Source organism: Ovis aries, chromosome 9, assembly GCF_016772045.2.
Source record: "Ovis aries strain OAR_USU_Benz2616 breed Rambouillet chromosome 9, ARS-UI_Ramb_v3.0, whole genome shotgun sequence".
Classification (NCBI taxonomy): Eukaryota; Metazoa; Chordata; class Mammalia; order Artiodactyla; family Bovidae; genus Ovis; species Ovis aries.
This window is the reverse complement of record NC_056062.1, coordinates 47,312,515-47,328,140: the sequence shown is the minus strand read 5'-3', so window position 1 is coordinate 47,328,140 and position 15,626 is coordinate 47,312,515. Positions and strand designations below refer to the sequence as shown.

Below are 15,626 nucleotides of genomic sequence, written 5' to 3'. Positions count from 1 at the left end.
GAAACTGAAATCACCTGTTAGTCACATGTGCAATATTCTAATCCAGTGATAAGAGTCTATATCATTGTGACCATAGTACATCCTTTTTTTTTTAACTATCACCTTGGGGGAAGGAATTACATGGCTCCTTTTAAGGCTGATGAGTTTACAAGTTTTTACTATATAATCAATTAATTCTTTTAAAAAATACAATATGCTTCACAGCATATCTAAACGGACAATTCATGTTTGAAAGGGAGAGATTCCTGAATTTTAAATACTCTAATAAAGAATTTACAATGTATTATTAATAGAGCCCTACCTACCTAATTTTTCAAATTTTATACCTTCTCAAACCCTATGCCCCAAGAACATATGATCATTGGTTTCTATTACCAAAATAAACATTACAATTCTTATTTCCAAGCCTTTGCTTGGTTATTTACTGTCCAGAAAACCCTTCTTCCTCCAGCTACCTGATAAAAGTTATATCAATCCTTTAAGAATCAGCTAACATCCACTACTGTTAAGCTTTCTCAGATCATCCTAATTTCTCTCCTTCCTTCTAGCAATCTCACCACTTTCACTATACTTCTATAGGATTCACCTGAATATGCTTTAAAATATTATCATGTACATCTCCTTTTTAGTTATAAGCCTCTATAAAGCTATCCTATTCATTTTTACACACATTCCCGCACATCAATGACAATACATGTCAGAGGTAGCTGATCAATTATTGTAACTGTAACTGAACAGAATGTAAAACTCACTGGTCTTCTTTCATGGGAACTTAAAACTTCAAGTTACATTGATATTCACAAAGACTCAGTTTTGAATCTGCAGCCTCTATCTTTCTTCCTAGCTCAAGCCATACATCTAACTATTTGTGGATTTCTTTATGGGGATATCCCACAATGAACTCAACTTAAACTCCTCTAAACCAAGTTCATCACCTACACTCTGTTCTGCTCTTCTGCTAGTGTCTAACTTCTCCTTCTACGACTCAAGTCACTTTTAAATTATTTGTTGGGCCCATTTCTTCATCTACCAAATGAAGACCCTGGCAAGGAACTAAATGGGATTGAGATGGAAGGCACAAGGGAAATTCTAATTCACGAGAAAAAAAAAAAAAAAGTTAAGGAATAAGAAAGTTGAGCTGCCCACAAAAATAGTTCCACTCTCTTCTCAAAGGTTTGCTGACTTTCCAGGAGAGAGGTTTTAAAATGGGAAGCCAGCTTCTTGCTGGAAGAGCTACTGATAACAGACAAATAAATATTGTTGAGTTGAAAATACTTGATATAGGGAATTTTGATGATTATCCCAAGAAGTCTTTAAAGGACTTGTTGCTTGCCTTCCCATTGCAAAGGAGATAATTCACATGATTGTTTCAATGAAGGTTTTTGAAACATTTTGCTATTAAAAGTACATCTTAAAGACACAGGGAAAGAAATTTGCCACACATAATCTAGGTGTGTTTTCAAGAAATCTGGAATATTAAACTTTCGATTTGTAATATAAATACTGCATACAGAGCAACAATCCTTTCTCCAGAAGCACCTGCCAAAAAGGATGTTAAAAATGCATGCCCTACAACCTAGAGGGGTGGGATGGGGTAGGAGGCGGATTCAAGAGGGAGGGGGTGTGTATGTACCTATGGGGCATTCATGTTAATGTACGGCAGAAACCAACATAATATTGTAAAGCAATTATCCTCCAATTAGAAATAAATAATTATCTTTAAAAAGGCCTAAATTTTAGAACCACTAGCATCTAATGTATCAATTTATCATTTCTTTTGAAAAAGGCATGGGCTAGGATATCACACGTGTTCCACATCTTTTACATACATACAATTGCCCATAAGGGAATGAAACTGATTATGAGATCTGTGCATTCCCTTAGATAAACAGTAACTGGTTTTGTTTTGTTTTGTTTTTTAATATGGGGAAGGTTAGTTAACACTAGGGTAGTTAACTGCTCAGCAGATTAGAAAAGGACTCCTTACAAAGAAACAGAAGTCCTTTATGTCTTGGACACAACCTCCCACCAAGACCACACCCCCAACACACACGCTCGCGTCTCCCCTAGTCTTGGGGTTGGTGGGGGTACTGCAAGTGGCACAAAAGGGAGCGGAGCTCCTTGAACCCACTGCAGGTGAGGCGTGGGATGTTGGTACAAGGTTGGGGCATGTCTGCAAACCTCCGTTTTGTGCCTGTAAAATGGACATAAAAATATTGCCTTCTTCACATTGTGAAGATTAAAGGAGATAGTAGTCAAGGCTATGGTTTTCCCAGTGGTCATGTATGGATGTGAGAGTTGGACTGTGAAAAAAGCTGAGTGCCAAAGAATTGATGCTTTTGAACTGTGGTGTTGGAGAAGACTCTTGCGAGTCCCTTGGACAGCAAGGAGATCCAACCAGTCCATTCTAAAAGAGATCAGTCCTGGGTGTTCACTGGAAGGACTGATGCTAAAGCTGAAACTCCAATATTTTGGCCACCTCATGCGAAGAGTTGACTCATTGGAAAAGACCATGATGCTGGGAGGGATTGGGGCCAAGAGGAAAAGGGGACAGCAGAGGAAAAGATGGCTAGATGGCATCACCGACACAATGGACATCAGTCTGGGTGAACTCCGGGAGTTGGTGATGGACAGGGAGGCCTGGCCTGCTGCGATTCATGGGGTCGCAGAGTCAGACACGACTGAGCGACTAAACTGAACGTTTGTAAAATGCACTCGGCACAGCTGCTGCGGCAAAGTCGCTTCAGTCGTGTCCGACTCTGTGCGACCCCATAGACGGCAGCCCACCAGTCTCCCCATCCCTGGGACTCTCCAGGCAAGAACACTGGAGTGGGTTGCCATTTCCTTCTCTAATGCAGGAAACTGAAAAGTGAAAGTGAAGTCGGTCAGCCGTGCCCGACTCTTCGCAACCCCATGGACTGCAGCCCACCAGGCTCCTCCATCCACGGGATTTTCCAGGCAAGAGTACTGGAGTGGGTTGTCATTGCCTTCTCCACAGCAGTAAGTGCTAAACAAACCACCTACTCCAGTACTCTTGCCTGGAAAATTCCATGGACGGAGGAGCCTGATAGACTACAGTCCATGGGGTCGCGAAGAGTCGGACACGACTGAGCGACTTCACTTTCACTGCTATTTATTATAAAAGATAAACCAGTTCCTCCTCACACACCCACCCTGACCTGAAAACCCGACTAGCTACCCTTCCCGGGATTCCGTGCTCTGTAACTAACCCGAAACCTGCCTACCCCTTGCTCCATTCCAAGACTTCCCGGGTTAAAATGTGTCTTTCGCAGTCGAACAAACTAGCCTGCCTGAAAACAAACTCCTGCAAAACCACCAGGCTCTGTGACAGGCGGCAGTACGCAAGGGCCGGAGTCCAGTCTCGCCTCAGGCCGCCGCGCGCCTCGTGCCAGCGAACAACCTCGCGCTGCCGCCCACGAAACTCGGCTAGAGTCACGTGCCACTGGCCCGCCTCACCGCAAGTCCGCGACTCCCCCACCTGCTGGGCTCGCGCGTCAACACGTGATCTCCGGCCCCGCCCACGGCACCAGGGCTGATTTCCCCGGCCCGCCCACTTCGCTCGTGCTACGCCACGTGACCTATGTCCCCGCCCCCTGCACAGCTACGGGTCCACGCCCCATCCACTCGCGCGGCGTCAGGTGACCGCCGGCCCCGCCCCCGGCCTTGTTGCTGGTTCCGCGCCTGGGCGGTCTTGCCTGCTCCGCGGCGGCGAGCGGCAGGGGAGGAGATGGCTGCCACTTTGCAGCGCATAGAACGGCTGTCCAGTCGGGTGATTCGCGTCCTAGGCTGTAACCCGGGTCCCATGACCCTGCAGGGCACCAACACCTACCTGGTGGGGACCGGCCCCAGGTAAACGTTTCTCCACCCTCGCCATCATACCTACCGCCCCTCGGGACGCACGGAGCTGGGCCTGCGGGGACTGCTCGCGGCGGGTGGAGACGCTGTGCGCCTGCAGCCTGCACTGTGGGGTCCTGCCCCAGCCCACCCCGATTCGGACACCCCCTCCCCAAAATCACTTCCACCCGGGGTAGTCAACTGTCTTAACTTACAAATGGCTAAGGAAAAACGGACATGTTTCCTGTTTTCGAGACCCAATTTACTTTGTTTGATTTTGAAAGCCAGAGTGAGGTTAAGTTGTTGAGACACTAGGATCGCTTGGAGTTAAGAATCCAAGAATGCGTTTACTTTCCTCACCTGACTTTCACTGGTGGTTGGCCCTGAGTTTGACTTCCGTTCGCAAAAGCGAGAGGTTGTATTGAGGCCTTTTTCTTAACTCTATAGCGGAGAGCAGGATTTCCTTGCTTCAAATTGCTCGAGTCAGGGAAAAAGCTAGCCAGCTTGGGGAAAGAAGAGCGAACTTTGTTTCTTGTTACTGTTGTGTGACTTTATTTTAAATATTTTTAACTATTTTAAATTATTCTGCGAATGGAATAACCTGTCTGTATTTTCAAGATTTTTGTCTTGTTCAGACGCATTCTGTTTTAGTGGTATGATGGAGGAACGGTAACATGTCAGTTACTGCACAGCAAGTGCATTGAGCAATCTTTGTGTAGTCCTTACTCTAGATAATAAAAATTGAAAATAAGATATAGTTTACCTTGAGCCCAGAATTTAATTATTCAGTCTGGACGTGCTCGTCAGTTAAACTTAATGACTCAGTCGTGGCCGACTCTTTGTGACCCTATGGACTGCAGCACGCCAGGTTTCCCTGTCAATCACCAACTCTGGAAGCGTGCTCAAACTCATGTCCATCGGTCAGTGATACCATCCAACCATCTCATCCTCTGTCGTCCCCTTCTCCAGCCTTCAATCTTTCCCAGCATCAGGGTCTTTTCCAATGAGTCGGTTCTTCACATCAGGTAGCCAAAGTATTGGAGCTTCAGCATCACTCCTTCCAATGAGTATTCAGGATCGATTTCCTTTAGGATTGACTGGTTTGATCGCCTTGCTGTCTAAGGAACTCTCGAGTCTTCTCCAACACCACAGTTCAAAAGCATCAATTCTTTGGTGCTCAGCTTTCTTTATGGTCCAACTCTCACATCCTTACATGACTACTGGAAAAACCATAGCTTTGACTAGACAGACCTTGTTGGTAAAGTAATGTTTCTGCTTTTAAATGTGCTGTCTAGGTTGGTCATAGCTTTTCTTCCAAGGAGCAAGTGTCTTTCAATTTCATGGCTGCAGTCACTATCTGCAGTGATTTTGGAGCCCCCAAAAATAAAGTCTCTCACTGTTTCCATTGTTTCCCCATCTATTTGCCATGAACTAGACGTGTTACGGAGAAGGCAATGGCACCCTACTCCAGTACTCTTGCCTGGAAAATCCCATGGATGGAGGAGCCTGGTGGGCTGCAGTCCATGGGGTTGCTCGGAGTCAGGCACGACTGAGAGACTTCACTTTCACTTTTCTGCATAGGAGAAGGAAATGGCAACCCACTCCAGTGTTCTTGCCTGGAGAATCCCAGGGATGGTGGAGCCTGGTGGTCTGCTGTCTGTGGGGTCTCACAGAGATGGACACAACTGAAGCGACTTAGCCGCAGCAGCAGACATGTTACAATTAGTAAAATTAGTTGATTAATAAACAGTTTAATAAGTAGTTTATTGGGTTTTCATTTGAAGTATCCACTGTATTTGCCTTTTTCTGGTAAATCGGTTTTAGAAGCAGCAGCTTGGAGAATCTGGAAGTACTGACCATCTAGCAGAAAGCAAAAAGTTGAGTCAGGATAAACAACGCAGAGTCAGAGCTTTACGCTGCCTCCGGGGTCTAGGCGAACAGAAAATTAGGCAGAAAAAAATACCTGATATCTAGCATAGAGTCGGGGTTGGCTTAGACCCACTCACCCCAGGAAGTCTATAGGTGTGCTCTTCACTTTTCAGTGTGTCATCTTAAATGAGTTCTAAAGTCAGTACCTAAGATGAAAATTGCATATAGTCAAAATTATCCTTGGAAGTCTCTCAGGAAAACACAACATAGGAGATCAGTGTACTGTGTCTCAAAAAGTTCAACACAGCCTGTTTTTCCTCCAGTGATGAAACAGATGGCTGGTTCTGTTTGAAAACCAGATGAAGAAATTGGCGGGGGTTGGGGACAATGTTGTATGAAAAATCCATACTGTATCTTTAAACACTAGAATCACACTCAGCGTGGCAAAGTGCTGGTGCTAAAAGACATGAAGAACCTGAAGCTGATTGAGAGAAGAACAGATTCACCGTCTTTGATGTTGCACTACTTAGACTACTATGAATGGCCAGTGGAATCACTCACAGATGAGAGCGAGAGAGATGATGTTGAGCCCATGCAACTGAGCTGTGATAAGTTAATGTGCCAGTGCTGCTGCTCTGCTGTATAAAGTAGATGTTCAGTTCAGTTCAGTCGCTCAGTTGTGTCCGACTCTTTGCAACCCCATGAATCGCAGCACGCCAGGCCTCCCTGTCCATCACCAACTCCCAGAGTTCTCTCAAACTCACATCCATCGAGTTGGTGATGCCATCCAGCAATCTCATCCTCTGTCGTCCCCTTCTCCTCCTGCCCAATCCCTCCCAGCATCAGAGTCTTTTCCAATGAGTCAACTCTTCGCATGAGGTGGCCAAAGTACTGGAGTTTCAGCTTTAGCATCAGTCCTTCCAAAGAACACCCAGGACTGATTTCCTTTAGAATGGACTGGTTGGATCTCCTTGCTGTCCAAGGGACTCTCAAGAGTCTTCTCCAACACCACAGTTCAAAAGCATCAATTCTTCAGTGCTCAGCTTTCTTCACAGTCCAACTCTCACATCCATACATGACCACTGGAAAAACCATAGCCTTGACTAGACGGACCTTTGTTCGCAAAGTAATGTCTCTTCTTTTGAATATGCTATCTAGGTTGGTCATAACTTTGCTTCCAAGGAGTAAGTGTCTTTTAATTTCATGGCTGCAATCACCATCTGCAGTGATTTTAGAGCCCCCCAAAATAAAGTCAGCCACTGTTTCCCCATCTATTTCCCATGAAGTGATGGGACCAGATGCCATGATCTTCGTTTTCTGAATGTTGAGCTTTAAGCCAACATTTTCACTCTCCTCTTTCACGTCCATCAAGAGCCTTTTTAGTTCTTCTTCACTTTCTGCCATAAGGGTGATGTCATCTGCATATCTGAGGTTATTGATATTTCTCCTGGCAGTCTTGATTCCAGCTTGTGCTTCTTCCAGCCCAGCGTTTCTCATGATGTACTCTGCATAGAAGTTAAATAAGTAGGGTGACAATATACAGCCTTGATGTACTCCTTTTCCTTTTTGGAACCAGTCTGTTGTTCCATGTCCAGTTCTAACTGTTGCTTCCTGACCTGCATATAGGTTTCTCAAAAGGCAGGTCTAGTAGATGTTAGGTGGCTAGAAATGAAAAGTAATTGGGTCCAGGTGATTCTGATAAGTGAGATCCATCTATTCCACTAAGATCACTGGTGGCTCCTGTATCACTAAACCCAGTGGCATTTTACCATTCCCATCTTATTTGAACTTCAGTATCTTTTGATGCTGTGGACCACTCCCTGATTTATTGACACGGCCTTCTCCTGGTTTGTTCTCACCTCTCTAGCTATTCTACTCTCCAGCAATCTCCTTTATAGAATCATCCTCTTTACCAGATATTTTAAGCTGTTGAGTTCCTCAGGAGACAGTCTTACTCTTTCTTCTGTTCTCATCGTTGTATTCTCTACCCAGAGGATTTTGACTACTTCCTGGGCTTCACCTGTTGTATTCATTAATAACTCCCGAATTTATAGCTGCATTGTAGACAAATCCAGGTTCATCTTCAGACAAGGGTAGCCAACTGCTTTTTTATATCTCTGATTGGATACTCGAAACTACCTGTCTTCTTCCAGTTGTCTGAATCTTGGTAAACAGAACCATCCTCATATATAATCAAGGTAAGTACTTAAGTACCCTCCTTGTCCACTTTTCTTTACTTCCTGCACACACATATCCAAGCCATTATAAAGATCTCAACATTTCCACTGCTGGTAACCTGTCCAAGCCAGTACAACTCTAGCTTATGCTTTTAAAATAGTTTCTCACTGGCCTGTCTGCGTTTACTTTTGTCCCTGTTCAATCCGTTCTTCCCCACGTAGCCAAAGTAGCAGTGTATGGTTTTTATTTTTGTGTTTTGGTCACTTATCCTGCAGCAGGCTAGCCTAACGTATTCACTGGCTGATTGCAGGGTTCCAGTGGAATGAGAGGAAGTATGTAAAGACCTAGAGGCAAAGGCTTACAATCACTTTCATGTCAGTCCATTGGCCATAGGAAAACCCAGTGTACATCCCTACTCAAAGGATGAGGAAACAGGCCCTAGTCCTTGGTGGCAAGAACTTCAAAGTGACATTTCAAGAGACACTGTTAAATGTAGATGAAAAGTGAAACTTCATTTTTTCCTTGCAGGATGCTTAATAAAATGAGGTCCTGTTTGTAAAGTATTAATACAACTTAGTCTTGATTAAGTTGTGCTTTAATAAAACACTTATGGTATTTTTTTTAATTTCTGGAGACATAGTATTTCTTACTGTTTTAAATGGGATTTAATTAAAAGAGAAAAAAGAAAGCTTTCATTCATTCATAGTAGAAAAGTGCCTAAGTGCCTATAGTGTTTCAGGTAGTGTATTAAGGGTGTCCTATGAACTTGGCAGAAAAAATACACCTTTAACAAAAGCTTTGTTTTCTCTTGTCTTAGAGACTTGTAGATACCATAAATCATCAGATAGCCCCCAAAATGAATATATAATTTAATATTTGATGCGACCAGTGAAGAGTAAGTCTGCTGCTGCTGCTAAGTCGCTTCAGTCGTGTCTGACTCTGTGCGACCCTAGAGACGGCAGCCCACCGGGCTCCCCCATCCCTGGGATTCTCAAGGCAAGAACACTGGAGTGGGTTGCCGTTTCCTTCTCCAGTGCATGAAAGTGAAAAGTGAAAGTGAAGTCATTCAGTTGTGTCCGACTCCTAGCGACCCCATGGACTGCAGCCTACCAGGCTCTTCCGTCCATGGGATTTGCCAGGCAAGAGTACTGGAGTGGGTTGCCATTGCCTTCTCAGAAGATTAAGTCTAGGATAGTATAATTAAAGGTTTTAATCCAGTTATCACTGTCAGAAGTTTCCAGTGTGGCAATTCAGCCAACATCAGAAATCACAGAAGAGATATCATTAACACTTAAACTCAGGTTTTTCCAGGGCAAGATGGGTTTTTGCCTTGTGAGACAAGCATAACACATTTTTGATGTTAAAAATGTAAAAAGCAACAAAAAAGAAAAGCATAGCACATAGTAGATCATTCATAAACAGCTATTGAGGAATTAATGCACAAATGAATAACAGACTTTTTATCAAGATGAATCCTGTCTCCCCCAGCCTCAGCTTGAGAGGGATTCTTGTGAAACAGCATGAATTTAAGAAGTTGGTGAATTGGGTCTTGAGGAGGAAAATGTCCCCATTATTTCTTCACTTCAGAGAGAAAGATTGTTGCCCCCATAAAACAGTACTGTTCCGTCGCTCACGTGTCTGACTGTTTGTAACCCTGTGGACTACAACATGCCAGGCTTCCCTCTCCTTCACCGTCTTCCCAGAGTTTGCTCTAACTCATGTCTGTTGAGTCGATGATGCCATCCAACCATCTCATCATCTGTTGCCTCCTTCTCCTGCCCTCAGTCTTTCCCAGCATCAGGGTCTTTTCCATTGAGTCTGCTCTTTGCATCAGGTGCCAAAGTATTGGAGCTTCAGCGTCAGTACTTCCAGTGAATATTCAGGTTGATAAAACAGGGAGGAAGGGCAAACAAAGCAGAAGGAGGGTTCAGAACCACAAAGCAGAAAAAGTAAGTTGTCTAAGTAAAGGAAGGAAACAGCTCAAACATTCCCCCACCCCCACCCCTTGCTCCCCTGCTGCCCTCACTTTCCCATACGGAAACCCCAGTACTTCATTTTGTATATAGTGCAGAAGACTACATTTCCTTAGGGAAACCACTGAATCAGCTTCTTCCTTATTGCTCAGACATTTGAGGATGCTGTAAAAAATCTCGAGAGCAGAGTGAATAAACATGCATATTCTGGCATCAGAATACCTGGGCTTGAATGTTGGTTCTGCCATTTCTTTGCAAAGTAACCTTGGGCCAGTTACTTAATTTCTGGATATAATAATAAAAAGCCTACCTTCAGAGTTTGTTACAAGGAATACAGTTGTAAAAACATGTAAGATCCCTGGAACTGTGCCTTCTTTCTTGTTTTATTCTTTTAAATGCTATGTAAGTGTTCAATGTCATTGCTGTTATTCCTCGTTGAGACTCGCATTTAGCTTTTAAGTTTTTTCAAAGAATTTTCTTAAGGTGAGATGATTATAGTTAAGCTTATATGCATCTGGTTTTCAAGCACTTTAGAAGCAAGGCAATTTATGCAGTTTCTTACACGTGCTGTAAATTATCTGTGTGAGAAATATATTGATACTATGTGTTCTGATTGTGTGATTATCTTCCATTTAATTTTCAGGAGGATCCTCATCGACACTGGAGAACCATCAATCCCAGAATATATCAGCTGTTTAAAGCAGGCTCTGACGGAATTTAACACAGCCATCCAGGAAATCATAGTGACCCATTGGCACCGTGATCATACTGGAGGCATAGCAGATATTTGTAAAAGCATCAATAATGGTAAACAGAAAATATTCATTAAGCGCATTGAAGAAAACTGTGTTTTCAGGATCATTTAATTCAGTTAACAGAGCTAAGTAAGCTAGTAAACCATTTACTGAATACCCCATAATTAAATGGTACTTTCAGAAACTACTGTAACTTGAAAACTAGCCCCAATTTTAACAAAGAAGGAAAGAAAAGTCCTATTTTCTACCTCTGATCTCTTTTACGTGGTATTTTTCCCCGATGCCCATAACAAAGGTCAGTTTTAATTTAGTTTGTGTGACACTTACTATTTCAGATTAAATAGTAAGCAGCTACTGTTGAATGTTTACTGTGTGCCCAACACTGTGCCGATCACGTGGCCTGAGTACTGTGAGGTGGGTGTGTTCTTATCCATATGTCTTCCAGAGCATAAGGCAGTCACCGTGATAAACTGAACTACTGGGGAAGGGGTATCATATTGGTAATTCTCTGTCCTTGAAACCTCTTAAGTACTGACACTTCACCATCTTTCTCATTCCCTCATCCCATCACACACATAGTTTCATCCACCCATCCATTCCTCTACCAAACACTGGAGTGACTGCTATATGCAGGTACTATTCTTGATGCAAGGAACCTAGCAGTGAACAAAACATGGAGCTTTATTCTCACAGGGAAGGTAAATGGTAAATGGATCATAGATCAGATGGTGACAGGTACTACAAAGAAAAGTAAAGTGACAACATGAAAGCAAGGGGAGAAAGGGTTAAGCAGAGGAGGGCAGTGGCAGAGAGATCCAGGGTGGAGGGAGAGGCGGTAAGCTGTACAGTGTCTGAGAGCGGGGCTTACCTGGCTGAGGGCATTGCAGGGCCAGAGATACTGAAACAGTACTGTGCTTGGCCTGTCCAAGGCACTGGAAAGACAAGGAAGTTGAGGAAGTTCATTCACACAAGGGATGCACGTAGCATTCAACTAGTATTATCTGTATTACTGTCTTTTTAGGCCTTGAGACTAATTGGGACACCAAGATGTTCTCAGGCCCAGCACCAATATCACCAGGATGCCGATTGTGAAAACCTGTCTAACCTGTCTTACCTTCTCACTTCCTTTCTTCCAATCCAAGGGGACTATCCACTGCAGGAAATTATTTTTTCTTAGTCTGACCTGTCCTCGCCTTTGTTTTTCTTGTCCATCATTAAATTTTGCAAAGTGAAAAACTATACTGAGGACCCTTAATTACCTCTGGTCAGTTCTTTTAACATGAGGGTCAGGGTGATGAATTAAAATACTTATGGCCCCCTTTTTCTCCTTCATGAATCAGCTTTATTGAGCTTGAATTCACATACGTAAAATGTACCCTTGTGTAGTGTATAGTTTGGCAAACATTGATGTGACCACTCCAATCAAGATAATTCTCCCAACACCCCAAAAAGATCTGCCAGTGGCCACCCTCAACAACCACACATCTGCTTCGTTTTGCCATAGGTTAGTTTTGTGTGTGTTTTGAAGTTTCCTATAATGGAAGAATACAGAACCACTCTTTGTCTGGCTTCGCTCACACCACATTTTGTCTCTGAGATTCACCTGTGTTTCATGCGTCAGTAGTTTGTCCCTTTCTTATTGCCAAACAGTAACTCATGGTAGGAATATACCACCATCTGTGTGTATCCATTCACCTATTAATGGCCATCTGACCCACTTCCTTCAAATTAAACATGAAAATAGGTTTGAGTTCCCTACAAAATAATATTTATTTAATAAATTAACTATTATATTGATTTAAAAGGAGAAATTTGACACAGCTTTATAGCCACAAAAACTTTAGTGCTTATTTGAGATGTGGCTAGTGTTTCATTCTGAACTCTGTGGAAACTAGACCAGCTACATGCAGACCTTGAGGTGCTCAGCACTAAAAAATTGTTCAGAGGTAACTTTCAGGGTCTCCTCCCCAAAGTTCCATATATTTCTGTATTCTCTCAATGGTTAATCACTATCATTTTTGTTCCATTTCACTTTTTTTGTTCCATATTTTAATTATTAGTTTAAATTTTTTTATAATTTTGTTTAGCTGTTAGCATGGCAGAAAATTTCAACTACTTTACAGTGCTAGCCACCTATGTTTCTAACAGGACACACCAAAATTATAAATGCCATTTATAAGATTTTTGTGGGAAGATAAGTTAATTGCTCAGTCATGTCCTACTCTTTATGACCCCATGGACTACAGCCCACCAGGCTCCTCTGTCCATGGGGATTCTGCAGGCAAGAATATTGGAGTGGGTTGCCATGCCCTACCCCAGGAGATCTTCCCAACCCAGGGATCAAACCTGAGTCTCTCGCATTCTTGGCAGATTCTTTACCATCTGAGCCACCAGGGAAGACTGCCTCTTAAGCAAACTGCTTACAAAATGTAAAATACAATCAGTATGTGATTTGGGAACTCCTATGGCACCCCACTCCAGTACTCTTGCCTGGAAAATCCCATGGACGCAGGAGCCTGGTCGGCTGCAGTCCATGGGGTCGCTAGGAGTCAGACAAGACTGAACGACTTCACTTTCACTCTTCACTTTGATGCATTGGAGAAGGAAATGGCAACCCACTCCAGTATTCTTGCCTGGAGAATCCCAGGGACGGGGGAGCCTGGTGGGCTGCCATCTATGGGGTCGCACAGAGTCGGACACGACTGAAGTGACTTAGCAGCAGCAGTGGCTTACAGGGAACCAGAATTTTACCAGACGTGAGAACTAGATGGCCTCTGGCTGTCTGAGTGTTTTGGTTTGGTTTGGGGTAAATCTTATAAAGTATATTTTGTTTTCTGATAATTATTATTTTGCAGCTAAAGTTGGGCCTTTGCCATGTGTTTAACATCCAAGCCTTAGGAGTCAAACAGTTGCTTCCTGCTTTTCAATTAGAATGTGTTTTTATTAGAAAGTATTATACATGAGCAATATCACATGTTTGTATCAGCTTAAATAATTAGCATCAACAATGTTGTTATAATCCATAAACCTTAACAAATGACTGAGGGTTTCCTCCTGTTTAAATAATTATATGATGGAGACAGAAATTAGATAAGTTGTTGCCAAGAGCAGGGAGAAGGAAAGAATAAGGAGTGAATGCCATTGAGTAGGAGGATTTGAAAACATTCTAAAATTTTGTAGTGCTCATGGTGTATAGTTCTTTGAATATACTTTAAAAAAAAAAACAAACCTAACAATAGTGAGTTGCACATTTCAAAAGGGTCGAGTTTATAGTATGTGAATTCCATCTCAGTAATAATATGATTGCTTTCAGCATGCCTGTCTTCATCTTGCCTGTATAGATTGCTATTGTGAATAGGATATGTGTTTTCAAATTTGCACATTATGATACAGACTTATTTTATCATATGACATTTGTTTTGTAATTTTGAGATAGTTGTGAGTTTTTTGGAAGGGTCGTCTGCCAAAGATCTCATAACTAGAGGTAAAATATCTCCACTGCTTCACTGAAAGGCAAAATTGTGTAGATTACTAAATAAAAACAAAAAGCCTCACTATCTCACTCTAGAATGAAGACAGCCTTATTGTGTAATGTCAGTTCCCAGCATGACATACTGTTTTTTGCCTCTGCCTCTTAAGATGCAAAGTAATGGGGTTTAGAGCTGAGAAGAGGGAAGGTCTAGTTGCTGTTGTTTTATTTTATTTGCGGTATTTCTGTCTCCTCCCTACCAGCCAGATTTCTATCCTTTGTCAGTTTTCCTCAGAATGTTTTCTTCTCCTATATTTCCACTAATGCCACCCTAGCCCTGATGCTCACTATCTTTCAGTGGATTTATTGCAGTCACCTCACCCCACCCCTGTCTTTCTTACCTCTCCCCCTGCAGTCTCCCCACCTTCAGCCATCATACTCATCTACCTGTTAACACTATTTCATTTTCTTACTAAAGAGTGTACAGTAGCCACATACAGTGAAGTTTAAATCCTTCTGTTCTGTGAAGGGCACTTTAAGGCCCTCCATGATCTGAGCTCATCTTACTTACCCCACTTTCCCTCCACATTTCCAGCCAGTGTTTTGCTTTGGCAAATTTGGCCTTGGAATGCGGAATGAAGCAGGGCAAAGACTAATAGAATTTTGCCAAGAAAATGCACTGGTCATAGCAAACACCCTTTTCCAACAACACAAGAGAAGACTCTGCACATGGACATCACCAGATGGTCAACACCAAAATCACATTGATTATATTCTTTGCAGCCAAAGATGGAGAAGCTCTATACAGTCAGCAAAAACAAGACCGGGAGCTGACTGTGGCTCAGATCGTGAACTCCTTATTGCCAAATTCAGACTTAAATTGGAGAAAGTAGGGAAAACCACTAGACCATTTAGGTATGACCTAAATCAAATCCCTTATGCTTATACAGTGGAAGTGAGAAATAGATTTAAGGGCCTAGATCTGATGGATAGAGTGCCTGATGAACTATGGAATGAGGTTCATGACATTGTACAGGAGACAGGGATCAAGACCATCCCTATGGAAAAGAAATGCAAAAAAGCAAAATGGCTGTCTGGGGAGGCCTTACAAATAGCTGTGAAAAGAGATGTGAAAAGCAAAGGAGAAAAGGAAAGATATAAGCATCTGAATGCAGAGTTCCAAAGAATAGCACAGAGAGATAAGAAAGCCTTCCTCAGCGATCAATGCAAAAAAATAGAGGAAAACAACAGAATGGGAAAGACTAGAGATCTCTTCGAGAAAATTAGAGATACCAAGGGAACATTTTATGCAAAGATGGGCTCGATAAAGGACAGAAATGGTATGGACCTAACAGAAGCAGAAGATATTAAGAAGAGGCGGCAAGAATACACAGAAGAACTGTACAAAAAAGATCTTCATGACCCGGATAATCATGATGGTGTGATTACTCATCTAGAGCCAGACATCCTGGAATGTGAAGTCAAGTGGGCCTTAGAAAGCATCACTACGAACAAAGCTAGTGGAGG

At 42.7% G+C, this 15,626-nt stretch overlaps 1 protein-coding gene across 2 annotated transcripts in view; it reads left to right on the top strand.

Moving 5' to 3' along the window:
- Positions 1-3,718: 3,718 nt before the first annotated feature.
- Positions 3,719-15,626, top strand: part of LACTB2 (lactamase beta 2) — a 34,241-nt gene continuing 22,333 nt past the window's right edge. For both annotated transcript variants that reach the window (XM_004011730.5, XM_060393793.1), the window contains exons 1-2: positions 3,719-3,870; positions 10,519-10,682. In XM_004011730.5, the coding sequence (XP_004011779.1) occupies positions 3,749-3,870; positions 10,519-10,682 (286 nt within the window). In that variant the 5' untranslated portion in view covers positions 3,719-3,748. The remainder of the gene's footprint in view (positions 3,871-10,518; positions 10,683-15,626) is intronic.